The sequence below is a fragment of the Dermochelys coriacea genome, chromosome 3, assembly GCF_009764565.3.
Source record: "Dermochelys coriacea isolate rDerCor1 chromosome 3, rDerCor1.pri.v4, whole genome shotgun sequence".
NCBI lineage: Eukaryota > Metazoa > Chordata > Testudines > Dermochelyidae > Dermochelys > Dermochelys coriacea.
The window spans coordinates 209,411,650-209,431,993 of record NC_050070.1 but is presented as its reverse complement, the minus strand read 5'-3'; the positions used below and the strand labels follow the sequence as shown (position 1 = coordinate 209,431,993).

General features: G+C 49.0%; 1 protein-coding gene across 2 annotated transcripts in view; it reads left to right on the top strand.

Annotated features, from left to right (window-relative positions):
* The window catches only part of MERTK (MER proto-oncogene, tyrosine kinase), a 66,913-nt gene that overhangs the window by 26,237 nt on the left and 20,332 nt on the right, over positions 1–20,344 (top strand). For both annotated transcript variants that reach the window (XM_038397886.2, XM_038397888.2), the window contains exons 5-8: positions 2,029–2,115; positions 5,576–5,691; positions 13,993–14,176; positions 15,865–16,016. In XM_038397886.2, coding sequence (XP_038253814.1) covers positions 2,029–2,115; positions 5,576–5,691; positions 13,993–14,176; positions 15,865–16,016 — 539 coding nt within the window. The remainder of the gene's footprint in view (positions 1–2,028; positions 2,116–5,575; positions 5,692–13,992; positions 14,177–15,864; positions 16,017–20,344) is intronic.

Genomic DNA, 20,344 nt, shown 5'->3' with positions numbered 1-20,344 from the left:
TTTTATATCATCTGCAAATTTTGCCACCTCACTGTTTACCCCTTTTCCCGGATCATTTATGAACATGTTGAATAGGATTGGTCCCAGAACAGACCCTGGGGGACACCACTGTTTACCTCTCTCCATTCTGAAAACTGACCATTTATACCTACCCTTTGTTTCCTATCTTTCAACCAGTTACCAATCCATGAGAGCACCTTCCCTCTTATCCCATGGCAGCTTACTTTGCGTAAGAGCCTTTGGTGAGGGACCTTGTCAAAGGCTTTCTGAAAATCTAAGTACGCTATATCCACTGGATCCTCTTGGTCCACATGCTTGTTGACCCCCTCAAAGAATTCTAGTAGATTGGTGAGGCATGATTTCCCTTTACTAAAACCATGTTGACTCTTCCCCCAACAAATTATGTTCATCTACATATCTGACAATATTGTTCTTTATTATAGTTTCAACCAGTTTGCCTGGTACTGAAGTCAGGATTACGGCCTGTAATTGCCAGGATCACCTCTGGAGCCCTTTTTAAAAATTGGCGTCACATTAGCTATCCTCCTGTCGTCTAGTACAGAAGCTGATTTTAAATGATAGGTTACAGACTATAGTAAGTAGTTCTGCAATTTCACATTTGAGTTCTTTCAGAACTTTTGGATGAATACCATCTGGTCCTGGTGACTTATTGCTGTTTAATTTATCAATTTGTTCCAAAATCTCCTCTTATGATACCTCAATCTGGGACAGTTCCTCAGATCTGTTACCTAAAAAGAATGGCTCAGGTTTGGAATCTCCCTGACATCCTCAGCCATGAAGATCGATGCAAAGAATTCATTTACTTTCTCCGCAATGGCCTTATCGTCCTTGAGTGCTCCTTTAGCACCTCAATCATCCAGCGGCCCCACTCGTTGTTTAGTAGGTTTCCTACTTCTGATGTACTTAAAAAAATGTTTGCTGTTACTTTTTGAGTCTTTGGCTAACTGTTCCTCTCATTCTTTTTTGGCCTTCCTAATTGTATTTTTACACTTCATTTGCCAGTGTTTATGCTCCTTTCTATTTTCCTCACTAGGATTTAACTTCCACTTTTTTGCTTCTCACTGCTTCTTTTACTTTGTTGTTTAGCCATGGTAGTTCTTTTTTGGTTCTCTTACTATGTTTTTTAATTTGGGGTATACATTTAAGTTGAGCCTTTATTATGGTGTCTTTAAAAAGTTTCCACACAGCTTGCATAGATTTCACTTTTGGCGCTGTACCCTTTAATTTCTGTTTAACTAACCTCCTTTCTGAAATTAAATGCTACAGTGTTGTGCCGCTGTGTGTTTTTCCTGCCACAGGGATATTAAATTTAATTATATTATGGTCACTATTACCAAGCGGTCCAGCTATATTCACCTCTTGGACCAGATCCTGTGCTCCACTTAGGACTAAATCAAGAATTGCCTCTCCTCTTGTGGGTTCCAGGACCAGCTGCTCCAAGAAGAAGTCATTTAAGGTGTCAAGAAACTTTATCTCTGCATCTCTTCCTGAGGTGACACGTACACAGTCAATATGGGGATAATAGAAATTCCCCATTATTATTATTATTATTATTAAATTTTTTATTTTAATAGCCTCTCTAATCTCCCTGAGCATTTCACAGTCACTCCCTGAGCATTTCACAGAAACTGCAAAGTCTCCCCTTAAATACTCTTCCTCATGTGTGAAGGAGTGTTGATGATCAGGCATGGTTCATAGCTAGCTGAACAACACCTGGGAATTAGTATCTTTTTGTGGCGAATGAAATTAAATGAGCTTGAAAGAAATACAGGGTGGTGAAAGGACTTCCCTTTGTCCTGCTAACATTCACCGCTGCCTGGCTATTGTCCTGTTATAGTGTACTCTATGTATCGTATGACTTTTAAAAAACTAACTTTGTATTTGTGGATAATCTTAGCACTATACCCAGATGTACAGACACTCCTTTCCCAATCTATGTATTATACAATTTTTTTTAACATTAGCTGTAATAAAATTTTTAAATCTGCTTATTTTATCCGACTTCAGGTCTTAGCGAAACTGCAGTGTTCAGCTGTGAAGCTCACAATAGGAAAGGACTAACTGCATCGAATGAAGTGAAAATCAATATAAAAGGTAAGAGATGAACATGAAATCTGTCTCACTACTGCTGCCAAGATCTCTGCCTAGTAAACTGTCTGTGGCTCCTACCTGAGCCCGCATGGCAGTGAGACTATGGAATGAGGTTATTGCTAAAGCCGGTTGGGAATTTTTGGACAACAAATTTTTCACTAGAAGATGCCGATTCATCAAAACCAAGGCTGTATGCAGAAAGGGTCAGTTTCGATCTGTTTTGGAAAAACCTTGGAAAACAAAGTTTCAGAATCATCCAATGTCCCATTTTGACATTTTACAAAACAAAGTGTGGTTGTTCAGGTCAAAACGACGCTATGTCTTAAAATTTAAAATTTGATTTTTTGTTTAAAAAAACCCCTGAAAACAAAAAAAAGTCAATGTAGAAAAAATCCTTGAGAAATGATCTCAGTGTTTCCAATCTGATATTTTTGCATTTTTGGGTGGTGAACAGTTTTAAGATTTCAAGTTTTCATCCCAATTCGGGGTGGGAAAATATTTTCAAAAATCTCAAAAAATTCTTGCCGGACAGGAGAACTGTTTCCTGCCCAGCTCTATTTATTGCACTGGAAGCTGTGCTCCAGAGCCTGGTCTCAGACCTCACCCAGGCCAGGCAGAGATTCCCGCAGGTTGTATTGTTGGGGAGAGCAGGTATTGCCCCTCGCCCAGAGGACAAGATGCACCAAACCCACAGATGCTCTAAGATTCTTGGAGAAGCCCCATAGATCCTAAGGGACTGGAGAGTTGGATGGAGGCACAGCGTTTCTGTGCTTTGGTCAGTCAGGACTCTGGGGAGTCTCCTCTCTGGGAGCAGACTGTCTGCAGGACACACAGCTTCCACCTTCCTGGGTCTGACCTCGGAGCATTCAGCATCCTCTGCCCCTCCGTGCGCTTCCCCCAGCGAGTCTGCCCAGGCGGGGTCCTGGGGAAGCCAGAAGGTCCTGCCCCCCAACTCCGCAGTCAGACGTGACTCTCAGCCAGCCAGTAAAACCAAAGGCTTATTAGACGACAGGAACATGGTCTAACACAGAGTCTGTCTCTCTCCCCTCCACAGCAGAGCATGCTGCCTTCCCCTCCCTTGCTGGCCACTGCAACAACAAAACCCACTGAGGATTATCGCTGCAAGGCAGATGCCAGTTCAGCCCAAGGGTCCCCTGCAGGGATTCTGCTAGCTGGAAAGCTGGGTGTTGGCAGGGCTGTGACTGGGAGAGGAAGCACCCGAGAGTTCGTGTGAAAGCAGAGCTGTCAAACCGAGGGGAGTTTCAGAAATGCTGTGCCATTTCCTCCCTTCCTTCCTTCATGGTCCGAGCCAGCCTCAGTGTTTCCATGGGAAGTGACGGGAATTTCAGGAATTCCCGAGCGGGTGTCGCCCGGCGGCCAAGGGAGTGTTTTCCCTGAGCCCACGCGCTCCCAGCCGAGACAGAGCGCTGCTTTCAGTTCACGGGCGCAGACAGCTCCAGGAAAGGTGAAGACGGTCTGTTGTGTTCTGGTTTCCACATGGAGTTTGTGTCTGGTGCTCCTGAACGAGTCCCCGCTCCCACCCCCAGCCTCTGGAGCTCGGTTTCTCTCGTGCCGGCCGGCGTGTTTAGAGTAGCCACCCTGATCTGACCCACAGGACTGCGAACCGCCACAGTCACTCCCTTAGGGCTTTGCCAGCAGCCTGGCTGAGTTCTTGGTACTGCCAGCCCCACACACACACGATTGGGCTCGGCTGCCTAGCCGTGTACCTCAAAGAAGAGTGCCCGGGTAGCCTGTATTTTTAACAGTCTGCCCCATACATTAGGGCTGTAAAGAGGGCACCTGACTAACTCACCCATTTGGTGTTTGACTCCCTGTGCTCCTCCGTCCCAGTGAGGGATGGTGCTGCAGGCTCTGGGAAGTCATTTCCCCCAGTCCCAGCACCTCAGGGTGCCACATCCAGGGCCCAGATGGCAGCACCTATCCCAGAGGCCAGGGAAGGGGAGAGTGCAGGGAGCAGGTATCCCGCATGGAGGGTCAGAGGCTTCGTTTCTTCCTTTGGGTAACCTGGCTCCTCAGGGGACATTTAAAGAATGGGCAGGTGCTATTCCCAGTCCGCTGCTCACCGTTGGCACAGGGGAAGAACCTGGAGACAGCGATAAACTGACGCTGTGTATTGTTACATAAACATAATGACAGGTTTCAGAGTAGCAGCCGTGTTAGTCTGTATTCGCAAAAAGAAAAGGAGTACTTGTGGCACCTTAGAGACTAACAAATTTATTAGAGCATAAGCTTTCGTGAGCTACAGCTCACTTCATAATGCATCCGATGAAGTGAGCTGTAGCTCACGAAAGCTTATGCTCTAATAAATTTGTTAGTCTCTAAGGTGCCACAAGTACTCCTTTTCTTATAAACATAATGGTGAGCCCTGCGCTTTGCCTCTGACCTCTCCCGTAGCATCTCCTGGGCAGCTGGGATGGGCTCAGGCAGGCAGTGGTCTAGCTGCATCCCCCTCCAAGCCTCCCTCTCCCTCAGTAGGCAGCTTTCTCCTGGCCTTCACACACAGCACTGTGTCCCCCTTCTCTGAGAAAGCCTTCCCTTAGCCCCTTCGGCACCCATGCCCCCTCTCCCCTGCCCCGTAAGACCATCCTGTCACCTGCTTCTGAGCGCCGAGCCCATGAAAGGAGACACAATTCTGACTGTCACAGAGGATACGTCTGCCCAGCGCACGGCAGCCAGACTCCTGAGTCGGGCTCGCGGGGCTCTGGCCACCGCTCTGCCGATAGCTGTCAGCCCGGGGTTCTGCCTGGCACTCGGCTCAACCCAGCTGGGTTCCTGCCGTTCAAAGTGGGCAGCAGCCAGGGGCAGGTGATCCTTGGCCAGGGAGAGCAGCTCTCCAGGGTAAAGGGACAGAGCACGGCGTTTGAAATCAGTGACGCCCATTGGAAACTCTCGTGCTGAGCACACACCACTCCTTGCGGCCCGGCGGGGTCCGAGCATGCCTGAGCTCATGACCGTGCTGCAGAGATGAGCGCGGCCCTAGGACTTGCCTGCATGGGATGGCCACGCACAGCGTGGGGTGGTTTCTAATGCGCACTCACCTGCAGCATGGCAGTTGCTCCATGGAGACGCTGCTGGTGCACGCTGGAAGTTCCCTATCTGCAGGTCCGAACGGCACGAGCCTTCCAGGCAAGCTCCCAGCCACGGGGCCAGCCCTGGGGACCCCCACGTGCCATTGCTCCCCACCTCTCTATGTCAGGCCACTGCTTGAATATGCCTTCCACGGTGGTGCTGCTTCCCCTGGCCCAAGACAGCAGCCCTGGGATGGACCAGCTAATTTCTCTTGGGGAGGCTTCGTCCCCTCCGCAGCACTGAATTCAGCATTCAGGTGTTTCTCCTCCAAAGTTTGCACATGCGCGTTTATGCATTGCAGCCGGCTGCCGGCTGGCAGCTGGCTTTGTGTTCACACGCATTAGAGCTGACCGAGCCTGGCTTTCTCACGTAGGAACTCCAGCCGCACCGACTGAACTGCATGTCCTGAATAGAACAGCACACAGCCTCGTGGTGTCCTGGGTGCCAGGCTTCGACGGCTATTCGCCTCTGGACAGCTGCCGCCTCCAGGTAAGCCTTGGCGTTGTGGTTTGAGCTGCTTGTGTTTACTGCAGCAGGGAGGTGGCAGGCTGCTAGTCAGCCATGCTGGGCCTGTCTCTCCTCACGCATGCACCAGCAGAAGCTGGGGTAGCCCCATTGATGCTCGGGTAAATCGCTTGGTCCACGCTGGTGGAAGAGAGAGGATATTCGGGCCGTTTCTGTATTCGAAAAATAAGAGCACAGGCTGCTGTTCCCTCTGTGGGTGGGGAGGCCCTGCCGGACCAGTCAAAAGATATGGGTTGTGTCTGTGCGGAGCAGCTGGCGGGCCATGTGCTTTCAGCACGTTGCTGGTCTCTTGCTGGGCTGGGGGTCTGGGGTCTTAGAAGGGTCAAGACCCTCATGGGGTTAGGGTGTCAAAGCCATGAGGTCCCTTCTGGCCAGATACCTGCAGGCTGGCAACAGGCAGTGCCAGCTTCCCCATGGGCCCTGGGGTTGGGGGCATCTCGGAGTTGGGGGAGTCTCGGATTTGAATCGTGGAGGAAGTAGAAGAAACAGCTTTTAAGATGCCTTCAGGGTGCTTGATTAGCTCTCCCCTGGTCCCAGCACCCAGCTCAGCTGTTTGGCTGGGACGCTGGGCAGAGGAAGAGTGTTGGCGCCAGTAACCATCTGACACATGGACAGATGCTCACAAGGTGACACCAGATGTTTGAGTCTGAAATGGTCACAGATCCTACTCAGAGCCCAGCTTACCTCAAGGTACTATACTGCTGCTGGACTGACAGGAAGAATGGCACTTTTAAAGCAGGGTCCTGGCCCTTGGTGGGGGGGAATCCACGCTGGCAGCTAGAGCTTTTCCACTGAAGCGGTTTAGAAGCTATAAAAGGTTTATGTTGCGTTAGTATCTGTCCCGTTTGATGTGCCAATAAAGCATGTCAAAAGCAAAATAAAGCTTTCACAGTGCCCCCAGGGAGGCTCAAAGATGCAGGACACCTCTCCATTCTCAGCACTCTGCTGGCCATCAGAAGAAAGTTGGCTTCCTGACAAATGATTGAGCGAGTGCAGATATTCATTTCTTTATCGGCGCTTTGGGGCCAGTCCTGCAGGCAGCTCTCATGTAGCTCTAACCTGGGAAGGCAGGGCGTGCTCCAAGGCCTTTTTCTGCTCTTCGGTGATTTTGTTACCGTTTATATTGGGTTCATTTTTACCTTAATCGGGATAATAGCTAGTTTTACTGAATACTGACTGGCTGAGGGAAATGCCGGGTGATATATAACTAAACACCACTCTGTGCCGTGGCTTATTCAGAATGGCCGCACTTTCCAGTCCCATCATTATTAACCCTTTCAGTCAGGTGCGTGCATCTTAGGGCACTCACTTCAAAGGTTGCATCTTTTTTCAGGAAAAATGTCCTTTGGCTTAAACACATTGTGGTGGCTGAAATCTGTGTTTTAAAAGTCGCCTGGCCCAGCTGAGGGAGTACACTAGGGTCTGAATGGCAGCAGGAGGAGTGCCCGGGGCCTGGATGGAATCCGAGAGGGGTCAGGCCACATCTTTAGCATTCCACAGCACCCCATGAGTCACGGCTCTGATAACACCTGGCCTGTGAATGAATTAAAATCTTGGACAATTTACATAATAAAAATAGTGAGTGAGACCCGGCTTCCTTCCTTTTGCCCTCAGTCATGTCCACTGTGTCTGCATGTGAATGACTCCTCCTCCAACACTTCCATAGCCCTCTATGGATGAGGGATGTGAAAGTGAAAGGTCTCTGGGGATGCGATCCAATCCAATGTGAGCGTGCCCTTTAACGTTCCATTCTTATTCAAGCTCAGGAAGTAGGGTGGAGGGACAAAGAATTTCCTGTGACTTAATGTACATGACCCGTCACTAGGAAATAGCCTTTTAAATCCAAAAACAAGATGTGATTCCTGGCAAGAACAACTGCAGTGACTCAGCCACGGTACTCACACCAGCGATTCAGCCTGGCTCAGGTGATGCCGTCTTGCCAAAGGTAGTTAGTTTTTGATCCTGTAAGTGATGATAGCGAGTGTTCTCCTTTCCCCCTCTAGCAGGAACCGAGCCCTGTGTTCCAGTTCCAAATGATCCGTGTTTGACTGCTCCTCTCTGGAAAAAGAAAAGGAGTACTTGTGGCACCTTAGAGACTAACAAATTTATTAGAGCATAAGCTTTCGTGAGCTACAGGTCACTTCATCAGAGATTGATATACACACACAGAGAACATGAAACAATGGGTTTATCATACACACTATAAGGAGAGTGATCACTTAAGATAAGCCATCACCAGCAGCAGGGGGGGGAAGGGAGGAAAACCTTTCATGGTGACAAGCAAGGTAGGCTAATTCCAGCAGTTAACAAGAATATCTGAGGAACAGTGGGGGGTGGGGTGGGGGGGAGAAATACCATGGGGAAATAGTTTTACTTTGTGTAATGACTCATCCATTCCCAATCTCTATTCAAGCCTAAGTTAATTGTATCCAGTTTGCAAATTAATTCCAATTCAGCAGTCTCTCCTTGGAGTCTGTTTTTGAAGCTTTTTTGTTGAAGGATAGCCACTCTTAGGTCTGTAATCGAGTGACCAGAGAGATTGAAGTGGTCTCCAACTGGTTCAGGCTGAGGTTGATGGTGGGATGGAAATTGTTGAAATCATAGTGGAATTCCTCAAGGGCTTCTTTTCCATGGATCCAGATGATGAAGATGTCATCAATGTAGCACAAGTAGAGTAGGGGCATTAGGGGACGAGAGCTGAGGAAGCGTTGTTCTAAGTCAGCCATAAAAATGTTGGCATACTGTGGGGCCATGCGGGTACCCATCGCAGTGTCGCTGACTTGAAGGTATACATTGTCCCCAAATGTGAAATAGTTATGGGTGAGGACAAAGTCACAAAGTTCAGCCACCAGGTTAGCCGTGACAGTATCGGGGATACTGTTCCTGACGGCTTGTAGTCCATCTTTGTGTGGAGTGTTGGTGTAGAGGGCTTCTACATCCATAGTGGCTAGGATGGTGTTTTTAGGAAGATCACCAATGGACTGTAGTTTCCTGAGGAAGTCAGTGGTGTCTCAAAGATAGCTGGGAGTGCTGGTAATGTAGGGCCTGAGGAGGGAGTCTACATAGCCAGACAATCCTGCTGTCAGGGTGCCAATGCCTGAGATGATGGGGCATCCAGGATTTCCAGGTTTATGGATCTTGGGTAGCAGATAGAATACCCCAGGTCGGGGTTCTAGGGGTGTGTCTGTGCGGATTTGTTCTTGTGCTTTTTCAGGGAGTTTCTTGAGCAAATGCTGTAGTTTCTTTTGGTAACTCTCAGTGGGATCAGAGGGTAATGGCTTGTAGAAAGTGGTGTTGGAGAGCTGCCTAGTAGCCTCTTGTTCATACCCCGACCTATTTATGATGACGACAGCACCTCCTTTGTCAGCCTTTTTGATTATGATGTCAGAGTTGTTTCTGAGGCTGTGGATGGCACTGTGTTCTGCATGGCTGAGGTTATGGAGCAAGCGATGCTGCTTTTCCACAATTTCAGCTCATGCACGTCGGCGGAAGCACTCTATGTAGAAGTCCAGGCTGCTGTTTCGACCTTCAGGAGGAGTCCTTCTGTTTGCGTTTGTAGTAGTTTAGATAGCTTAGTGTCCTTTTTCTTTTGTAGAGAAGCAAAGTGTGTGTTGTAAATGGCTTGTCTAGTTTTTGTAAAGTCCAGCCACGAGGAAGTTTGTGTGGAAGGTTGGTTCTTTATGAGAGTATCCAGTTTTGAGAGCTCATTCTTAATCTTTCCCTGTTTGCTGTAGAGGATGTTGATCAGGTGGTTCCGCAGTTTCTTTGAGAGTGTGTGGCACAAGCTGTCAGCATAGTCTGTGTGGTATGTAGATTGTAATGGATTTTTTACCTTCAGTCCTTTCAGTATGATGTCCATCTGTTTGCATTTGGAGAGGAAGATGATGTAAACCAGTTGGAGAACACTTCAATCTCTCTGGTCCCTCGATTTACAGACCTAAGAGTGGCTATCCTTCAACAAAAAAGCTTCAAAAACAGACTCCAAGGAGAGACTGCTGAACTGGAATTAATTTGCAAACTGGATACAATTAATTTAGGCTTGAATAGAGACTGGGAATGGACGAGTCATTACACAAAGTAAAACTATTTCCCCATGTTATTTCTCCCCCCCACCCCACCCCACCCACCACTGTTCCTCAGATATTCTTGTTAACTGCTGGAAATAGCCTACCTTGCTTGTCACCATGAAAGGTTTTCCTCCTTCCCCCCCTCTTCTCCCCCCACCCCTGCTGCTGGTGATGGCTTATCTTAAGTGATCACTCTCCTTACAGTGTGTATGATAAACCCATTGTTTCATGTTCTCTGTGTGTGTGTATATAAATCTCTCCTCTGTTTTTTCCACCAAATGCATCCGATGAAGTGAGCTGTAGCTCACGAAAGCTTATGCTCTAATAAATTTGTTAGTCTCTAAGGTGCCACAAGTACTCCTTTTCTTTTTGTGAATACAGACTAACACGGCTGCTACTCTGAAACCTCTCTGGAAAGAATCTACAAGACTCAGAGGGATTTAGAATTTGTAATTGTGACCAATCCACCTGCATTTTAGGAATCCATTTGCATGTTTGGTCGCTGATCGTACTTTCTAGATATACGTATCTCAGCCTTATTTGGAGTAATATTGCTAAGGTTTTGCTTAGGATTTTGTGAACCAAATTCTACCCCCAGGCATGCACAGCCACCTCCCGCTGAGGTCAGTAGGAGTTAAGGACTTGTATCAAAGTCAGCACTGGGCCCTTTGTATTTAGCACGTGTTCACCGCTGATGTAAATCACATCCTTCAACCCCCTTTTAGCAATCAGTCCCTGGAAAGTGCAGTGCATTACCTTGACCAGTACTGATGGGGGCCCCCAGTGATCAGTCTGCAGGAAGCTAATCATAGAATATCAGGGTTGGAAGGGACCTCAGGAGGTATCTAGTCCAACCCCTTGCTCAAAGCAGGACCAATCCCCAGTTTTTGCTATCCCTCCCCCCATGGTAACATCACTGCAGGGAGAGCACTCTGAGGGAAGATGCTGTGGGATGCAGGGTTTCCCCCAGAATATTCAGAGAATTGGGTGTCAGTGTCTGGATGCAGGGTGTCTCAGGGTATGTTCTTTCCTCCCCCTGCCATCTACTTTAAAAAGATCTGACTTGTGGTCATGCAGGTGCTTTTCAAAGATCATGTTTCTCTCTGTCGCCTCCTCCCTTGACTCTTACTGTGATCTAACAGTAACGGGCCTGACTTCCGGAGCTGCTGACTGGACAAAGCCAGTGAGGGCTGAGGGCACGCAGCGCCCCTGGGAATCAGGCCCATCACAGCTGGTGCTTTTTTTTGCCCCTTTGACTCTTCATAGCACATTTGACTGCGTAGGGCTGAGACAAGGGATACAACAGCTGGAAACATACTACGATATTTATGACAATACAAAAGCCAGCATCAGCAGCAGATGGTTTTGGTCATTGTTCTAAACATTCTTGCCAAAGCGTCTAGCAGCATCTGATGATCTTCTGACCCTGCATTTCTGTCTGGTTTGGGAATCCGACATGAACTGTCCTCATCTCTGCTTATGAATGTTGCCCCCTGGCCACATATTGAGCCAGTGTCAATTCTGACTCCAGGGCCCTTGTCTCCCGGTCCTGTGCACTAAGCACTAGACATGGTGGCCTTCTCTTTGTTGAATGCAGACCGGTGCTGCTGGCTGTCCTGAAACAACCTATGTGGTGCTCAAGGCCTCAAACTCAAGCTGAGTTGGGAACTTCCCATTCAGTGGTTCACTCTAAAATAGAGTGGGGAAGAGAAGAAATTGCATGCTTGCCTGAAGCTAGGAAGTAGTCTCCTGGGGGAGCCATTCAAGACGAGGTAGTTCTAGTGATGATAGAACTCCAGTACTGTTGGCAAAGTTGGTGGATAGCTTGAGTTTTCTGCTGGTTAATTGCTGATTAGATTACTTCTTCGGGTTCCTCTCATTCTTACGCCCTTCAGATGTCCTCCCACAACTCCAGCCCGTGCTGCATACTGGGTGAGCATTTTGTTCTGTACTAGGAACTCGCTCTGCTGAATGTGTAAAGGAGGAAAGGTGGAGCGCACATGGAGGGCTGCATAACATCCATCCCTCTTCCGAGTGTGGCTGACTGCGTTGCTGGCTCTCAATACAGCAGCGCCAGGCCCGGGGGTGGTTTGGTGAAATCCATGCCCACTCTTTCAGACCGGACATGTCTAAATTCTTCTTCCCTTTAAAAAGCTGCAGTCCCGGGCATGGGAATTCTGAAGCAAAGAGTGATGCGTAGTGTGCTGGTTCGCATGCAGGAACCCAGCTGAAGTGCTGGTTTTAATCTCGGGGCACTAACTAGAAGGTTTTGGGTACTCTGTGTGTGCAGTCTGCTTTGTATGTCAAAATTCTGGAAGACTTTTCACAATTTTAACCCTGATACTTTTCACTGCGCGGTTTCCCATATCGTAAAAGGCAGAGCATTTTAATTCAGCTATGGGGATAAGTCACTAGCAGATTCCAGAGCGTTAATTGGCTTCATGCTTTGTTCTTCAGCAGCAGCATGGGGCAGCTGTTAGGAGTGTAAAGTGAGAGGTGACATTTCATTCGGAGTAAGGTTTGGGTTTGTTGCAAGGGTCCATCATAGACCTCACAAAGGAGCATTCAGCCAGAGGTGGTACCTCGAAAGTCCAAGTCAGAATACACCTGAGTCAAATCCTTGTAGGATCAAGATAAGATCCTGATCTTTCTGTGACTCCCATCTAATCTCACTGCATCTAGTTCTTGTTATGACTGGCTGCTTCATCCCTTGTCATGCCTTTCACCTGACAATGTATTTTGGTTCTGAGTAATTCAGTGCAAGGAAAACAACTTGTTAAATACATTGACCTGCCACCTTCCATGGTCTTTTTCCCTCATAATGCTGCAGAATCCTCCTTGTTTAAGGTCTGTGCAGTTTTGGGAGGCTTGTCAGTAACAAAGAAGTTTCTCGGAATAGAGCCTTGCTGAGCTTTTAGAGTGGGAATTCAGTACCAGGAGCGACGGCTTCCAAGTCCTTGCATTTGTGTTACGCTTTGTGTTTATTCCTTGTGACAAAGCTCTGTCCTTGCCTCCGTGAGTCCCACATTTCCTGGTGAATTTCGCTAGCCTCAGAGGCTCACTGTGACCCTCCACATAACCCTTCTTTCTCTAGAGACAAGGGTCACAGTCTACTGAGCCATTTTTGTCATAAGCCAGCGAGGGAGGTGAGGAGAAGTTATCCTTCCTTGCACAGTCTCTGTTGTCTCCCAGTCTCTGTGATTAATCAGGGGGCAAAGGTCGGGGGAGGCCCGGGCCCACCCTCTACTCTGGGCTCCAGCCCAGGGACCCTAATAGTATCAGCTATGGAGCTGACCTTTTAGAAACATGACATGTACAATTCTCTGGGTTACTTCCCCCACAGCAGCCCTCACTTCCTCAAGCTCCACTTCACCCTTACCTCAGGGCCTCCTTTCTTGTGCCTGATATGGTGTGTACTACTCAGCCTCTCCAACAGCGCAACTTCCTCCCACAGCTCCTGACATGCACCCCCACCTGACTAACTAGGAGACTTTTAACTAGTTTCAGCCAGCCCCTGATTGGCTTCAAGTGTCCCAATCAGCCTAGCCTTCTCCCTGCCTTCTGCAAAGTTCTTAATTGGCCCCAGGTGTCTTAATTGACCTGGAGCATCTGCCGTTTCACTTAACCTGGTACCAGGGATTTGTTTAGCCTGGAGCTAATATATCTATCTCCCACTACTCTTCCATAGCCATCAGGCCTTGCTCTGTCACATCCTCCATTGACATCAGGGTGCACGCAGCAGAGCAGCTGTGCATTTTACCATAGATATTTTGTGTCCTCCTCTAAAATGAGAACACAGGCAACCCCATGCTCTGGGTGTCCCTTGCCACTGTCTGCCAGAAGCTGGGAATGAGTGACGGGATGGATCACTTGATGATTCCCTGTTCTGTTCATTCCCTCTGGGTCACCTAGCATTGGCCGCTATCGGAAGACAGGATACTGGGCTGGATGGACCATTGGTCTGACCCAGTAGGGCCGTTCTTATGGTAGGCTGTGTTTATGAGAAGTTTTAGCCTTACTGCCAACCATGAAACTTTCCCCCCAGTCTCCTCCCCGTAAGAGTTAAGAGAGCGTGGAGGGAAGAGCAGAGGAAGGACACAATTCTGGATCCTGTTTACAGACTTCAAATTCCTAACGTGCCTCTGGCATGGCAGCTTCTTGCTGACTCATCCGTGTCCCTGTTTGATTTCCAATGAAGGTCAGGGAAGCGGCTCCACTGAGCAACGGCTCATTTCTGATCTGGAACACCTCTGTGCCGCCTCACCTGTGCCGAGTCCAGCAGCTGCAGCCCATGACAGAGTATAGCATCCGGGTTTCCTGCGGAAATGAAATCGGCTGGTCTTTGTTCAGCCCCTGGATTCTGGCCAGCACAACTGAGGGAGGTAGGACAAGACGGTCCTTCGGGGGCTCTCTGTGCTTCGGGGGCTCTCTGCTGCACTCTGGTGAGGGATTCAGTTTGCCTAGAGGGCACAGACAGCTCCATGCCAAGGCCCAAGAGATGGGTCACCGGGAGCTCCTTCACCGGCGCTCGGCAGCACTGCGTGGTCGCTGGCACTGGGAAGTGCAGGCCGGCGGGTACATGGGCCAGCTGGCCCTCACTGCCGTATTTCCTCTGTTCTGGGGGAGGTGGCTCCCCCAGCGCTTCCATTGCTCTCAGCGTCCAGCCAGGCATGGGGAGGCTGGGGGCCATGGTTGGGAGGAGTATTTGGGCTCCGTTCAGTGCAGTGACTTAACACTCCCACACTGGTCTGCTAGCGTGTGATCCCCCCTCCCCGCGCTCCCTGACTGCAGCAGGCACAGGGCTGGGGGAATCAGCCCTAGGCCAGCTGGGCTCGGGCTCACTCCTGCTCCATGGGAATTGGGGTGCAGGATGGGCCCCTTAGAGAGAAGCACTGCACCTACCAGCCAGCACCTGACTGTGCCCCCGACAGTGCAGATCCTGGCTCTATTGGGCTGTGAAACCCCAGCCGACAGGGCAGTAGGGCACCCCCAGTGCTTGCTGTCAGGCCTGAGGGAGGGACCCAGGTGCATGAGCTGAGGGTGAGGAAAGAGGCTCCTCACACACTCTGCCCTCCCGCACCGTGCGGCTGGCTCTGGCCCTTTCCATGCCAAGCACAGCCCCCTCGCGCTGGGACCATGCTGGGCCCCCAGAGCCTACTGTGTAGGAGAGGAGCGTCTTGGTTCACGCTGCGGGGGCCTTCGTAGGGAGACACGGCCTGGGAGTTAGCCCTGTGGGAAGATGGACTGGGCTCTGCAGTGCTCATGAGGGGCTGTGGGTCCATAGAATCATAGACTATCAGGGTTGGAAGGGACCTCAGGAGGTCATTTAGTCCAACCCCCTGTTCAAAGCAGGACCAATCCCCAATTTTTGCCCCAGATCCCTAAATGGCCCCCTCAAGGACTGAACTCACAACCCTGGGTTTAGCAGGCCAGTGCTCAAAACACTGAGCTATCCCTCCACCTGTCCACATCTTGTCTGCAGGAAATCCCAGCTAAAACAGCCACTGGCATCACCCTGCAGTCATCGTGCTGGCACTCTGGGTCGTGGGTCGCATGGGGGTTATGAAATACAGCTTTTGTCTTGGCTGCTCCCTGCTCTCGGAGTGGGGAAGTGTGGGGTGGGGGAAGCGAGCCGGGGTGCAGCTTCAAGATGAGGGGTTTTTCCTATTCAGTCACTCCCCTGCCCATCCCCACAGCCTTCTGGCACGTGCGCTCAGCAGCTATCGCAGTACCAAAAACGGCAGCTAGACCTGTGAGACTCAGGGCCTGGAAAGCCACCCACTCCCTATGGCTCTCCCGCCACGGGGTGTGCTCAGGGAATCTGAACAACATGGCTGTTTGGCCAGAGTGACTTAGAGAGGGGGTTAATTAAAGATCTAGCCTTGATCCTTCCATGAGCTCCGCGTGAGTGCCAAAGTCACTGCAGGATCAGGGCCTCCATTTGTGAGACACAGAAGGTCCCAAGTTCAGTTCCATGACCCAGGAGCCCCATCACATCCACATGGGTTGCTGATGGGCACGTTTGCCTGGTTTTCTTAGCTCTGTACGTGATTCTGTTTGTGTCTTGTAGCCCCATCTACTCCACCTCTGAATGTCACAGTGTTCTTCAACGAGTCCAGCTCTTCCCTGGAAGTCAGATGGGTAAAGCCCTACCTTGGGCGAAAGCATGGAGAACTGCAGGGCTACAGGCTACTGCACAACTGGCAAAACTCAAAGATAACGGTGAGTATGAAAAGAAATATAATAAGAACTAAATGTAACGTGATGGCCACAAAAATCTCGACAATGGCCAGGCAGCTGCGACGCTGTCTTTCTTGCTGATAGGTGTCCTCTCAATGATCCCTGATGGTCCCCCATCAGTCTGTAGCTACCAACGCTGTCTATAGCCATACACAGCGTTTATAAACTCTTTGGGGCAAAGACTGGCTTCGTGGTGTATATTTGTACAGTGCTGCCCTGGCTTACCAAATACAGTTCATAACTAAGAATATTAGCCAGTGCTGTCGTGCCTGTTCTTGTCTTAAAGGGGAGCTGCAAAGTGTGTGTTCATTATCGCTTCTTTATGGGGTTTCTTTAGAAAAACAAATAAGATGTTGTTTGCATGTGACGTGTTAGTATTTTGAGGGGCTCTTCCCTGTGCTGGAGGGTTTGACAAGATCTCTGGAGCAGGAATTCGGATTCAGTAGCTTTTACAGATGGAAATGGCTATGAGGTACGTGGCTGGGGAGAATCTGGCTCTTTGGTTCCAAGTTGGATCTCGTTTGCATGGGATTTATCCCAGTGTGACTCCGTGGATGTCTCCCGAGTGTATGCAGGAGAGGAGTCTCTTCGTTTGGAGGGCAGAGTGAAGGGAGCATTTGGGATCTTAGGTAGAACTTGGCAAAAAAATGCAGTGAAACTTCTTTTTGTTGGAAAATTTCCTTTCGTCCTAACAGAAACATTTGGCAGAAACGTGCCGATTTTGACACCATTTCCCTAGGGAAAGTTTCTCAGGTCCAGGCTGGAATTTCGGAGGGTAAGTGAGGGACCCAGCAGACAGAAGAGCCTGGTGGTAAGGACACTCCCCAAGCATATGGGAGATCAGGGTTGAAGTCCCTGCTCCAAATCTCTCTCAGATTTTCATGAAAGATTTCCAAAGGTCTCAGTCTTGCTCCAAATACAAATGGAAACAAATTCCGAGGCCTCACCATTTTTTGTGGAACAGAATTATTTTCCGGCCAGCCCTAATCCTGAGTTTAAATTCTGACTTTTTTGTTGTTGTTTTTGCTTGTTTTCTCTGGGCTACAGCAATGCCAGTTACAAAAGCCTTCAAGACCCAGAGCTACTAGCCTCTTCTTCAAGCCAGACTAGTCTGAGCTGTCCGGCTGCTCCTGGTTCACCGCTGATGATGGGCAGAACAGCACATGACCTTGGAGCCATTGCATTGTGGGAAATCCCTGCACGGGAATGAAGGGAGTTGCATAACAAATGTGAAACAAATGTAGCCATTATAGACCAGACAAAAGGAAGCCGGCAAGCCGGACACATGTTCCCATCCAGATGTTGCCTGCTTACTTACGTACTTTGCTGGGCTGTTTCTTGCCCTCTGAATAATCCAAAGTTTAGAACACAAAGAGGCGCTGAATGCGTACATTTTTGAAAACTGCATGGAAGAAATGATTCACACTCTTTTTGTAAGACACTGTGATTTCTGTTCCCCTTTTATCCTTGCACAGACATCTATATGGCCCACGCACAATGAAATTGGGAAAACAATATTATGATTTTGTGACTAACACTGGAAAAAGATGCTGACACGTTTATCTTCTCACAAGCCCAGGGAGAAGGGACTTTTTTTTTATTTTTATTTTTTTTGTGAATTTCCAACATAAGACTTTTAAGCAATAATAAAGGTGTTATACTTAAGGATAACTACACACCATAGCTGCTCACTGTTCCTAAGTGATCTGTATTCAGTGTGGAAAACCTGATGAGCTGAAGGAAGATATAAAACCGCTGCTAGTGGGTGAGTGGCTCCTGACTGTAGGAGATCTTGGTGAGGTGCATAAGAATGGGACTTTGTTGGACAGGACAAAAGCTCTTTGCAGAATTGGGGCTGAAGACTATTTTTGTGGTTTATGGTTGATTCGTTCCATCTACATACAGCATTCATTGCAGGGCAAAACATCATGTTGCTGACTGTCATGTAATACTGCAGAGTCAGAATGCAGGCCCCCAGAACACAAATTTCCTACATACACATCCCTACAAATATCCAAATGTTGGTACTCGCAAGCCAGCTTCCACGGCACACACACATCAGGTCAAAACCCAACCGAATCACAGAGAGTGGCGACCTGTCCCTGGTGTCCTTCCACAACGCCTCAAGCTGTCCTAGCAATGCTTGCTTTGGCCAACATTTCGCAGACGAGGGTGGAATCATGGGGAGGACGTTTTCAGTACGCAGAGGACACCCCGTTTTACCTCTTTCTTGTCCAGCCTGAACAATGGGGTCAGGTGCCTTCTCTAGCTGGCCGGAACTGGGGCACGGATGCGAGGATGCTCAACACCTTGCAAATCAAGCCACCATGGTAGATGTCTAAAAGTGGATGTAGGATCCCAACTTCATTCAGGACCCATTCTGGAAAATCTTGACCATAGCATTATCCAAATGAAGTCTCAGTCAGTCCGGACACTTCCCTCCAGGCTCTGGATCAGGGACTTAGATGCACCAAGAGGGTAGGGTCAGATGAGATGGAAGTAGCGGCCCCGATTCAGCAAGGTACGTAAGCATGTGTCTGACTCACTTCAAGCACGTGAGTAGTCCATTGAAGCCAGTGGGATTAATTGTGTGCTTAAAGTTAGGTACGTGCTGAAGCACTGTGCTGGCCTGGGGCCATGGAGCAGAGAGATACTAAATCACATATGCAGATACCTGGCCTTGCACAGGCTGTTGGCTGAGGGAACGGCTGCCTGCCGGCTGGCCCGCAGAGCCCTGTTTGTTTACAGCTTTTACTGTGACATGGCAGCTCTGAGCTGAGGTTTTCTTGGTTATTAAATCCAGCGGGTCAGAGCCAGACGAGCTGCCTTCTCGTGCCCCCCCCCATGTTGGGGCTGGGTGCAGCCTGGGGTCTGCTCTAAGTTATGCCGGCAGTCATGGAGCCCTACGGATCTCTCCAGCAGCCAAGGTGTGCTGAAACCTCTCCCCTCACCAACACTCCTCCAAAAAATGCAAGGGCAGGAAAGGGATCTTGCAGAGGTGGCTCTGCCCATTTTATGCCACCTGGCAACTTCCCTATGCCAGGGGACTCTCCGCCGTTCTGTTAAGTCAGCCTGAAGGGGACCAGAGGATCTGACCCAGTGGGTGTCTCACATGAGTTGAGAAGGCTTCACTTGGTGCATGTGCTATACACGGCCAGCTGAATATCCCTCCAGGCTGAGTCCTCACATGGCACAGCACAGCTACACGAGCGATTAAAGAATTTAGACGTTCTTTGCATTGACTGATACACAGCAACACAAACATCGCTTGCAGACATCCCTTTGCCCCAGGGCGCCATGAAGCAAAGCAGGAGAAACCCAGGAATGTTGCAAAAGAGCAGGAAAGTATCCCTCTATTCACATACATAACTGGAGGCCAAACCTTCTTCAGTGATGTGCCACAGAACAGAGCTATTTTAGCAGCATCTACATCTATGAAGCCTGTAAGTGGTGTGTGTGTGTGTGTGTGTTAATATAGTAGTTTTGTTTCCATTTTGGGCGTTCTTTTGTCTAATTGCAAATCAGATTTGGTTCCTGCTGACCTCGCACTTCACCTATTTTCCTGTTGTTGCTGTATCACGACCACACTGTGTTTGGAAACTGTCCGCAGATGTTGTAGTCAGCATTTCAGTCTGCCAGCTGTATGATCTGTCACAGAACGGTTGTTTTTCAGTAAGAGGTTGTCATGGAGCAATGCCAGTCACTTTCTCAGCTGTCCAGCTGACTCGCAAGAAATGCAGGAAATAAACATGAGTTTGTGGTAAAGGGAATCACTTGTACAGTTGATCAAGAAAAACATCTATGATAACATTAAAAGAAATCTGATGTGGTGATGGAGCCATGAAAGGAAACACAGGGTAAAACTAGAAATGTCATTAGCATGACATGAAGCCACATTGGTAGGAAATAATCGGCTACAAAGTCTGCCTTCCCCTGCTTCATTATGGTTGCATTTTGTGCATGGAAAAATGAGAGAGGCCAAATTCTCGGTGGGGTATCTACCAATTGGTCCCCATTTCACTGACCTCGGTAGAGTTTTGCTAATTTACCTTGGCTGGAGAACTCTGGCAGCGACAATGAGCCCTAAAACGAGAAGGAACAGAAGCAAGGTATCTGTAAGAGAGGAGAGAAAGCAGGCTGTGTGTGTGGCAGGCCGTATCTGAGCAGGGTAGCAGGGAGAGAGACGCCTCTCAGTCGAAAGGAGCGATACGCAGAAAACAAATCCCAACAGATAAGGTGCAGCATTGCATACTGGCATGAGGTGATGTTGCCTGGATTCCTCAAAGAAGCCCCTCCCTAACTGAGAGCTT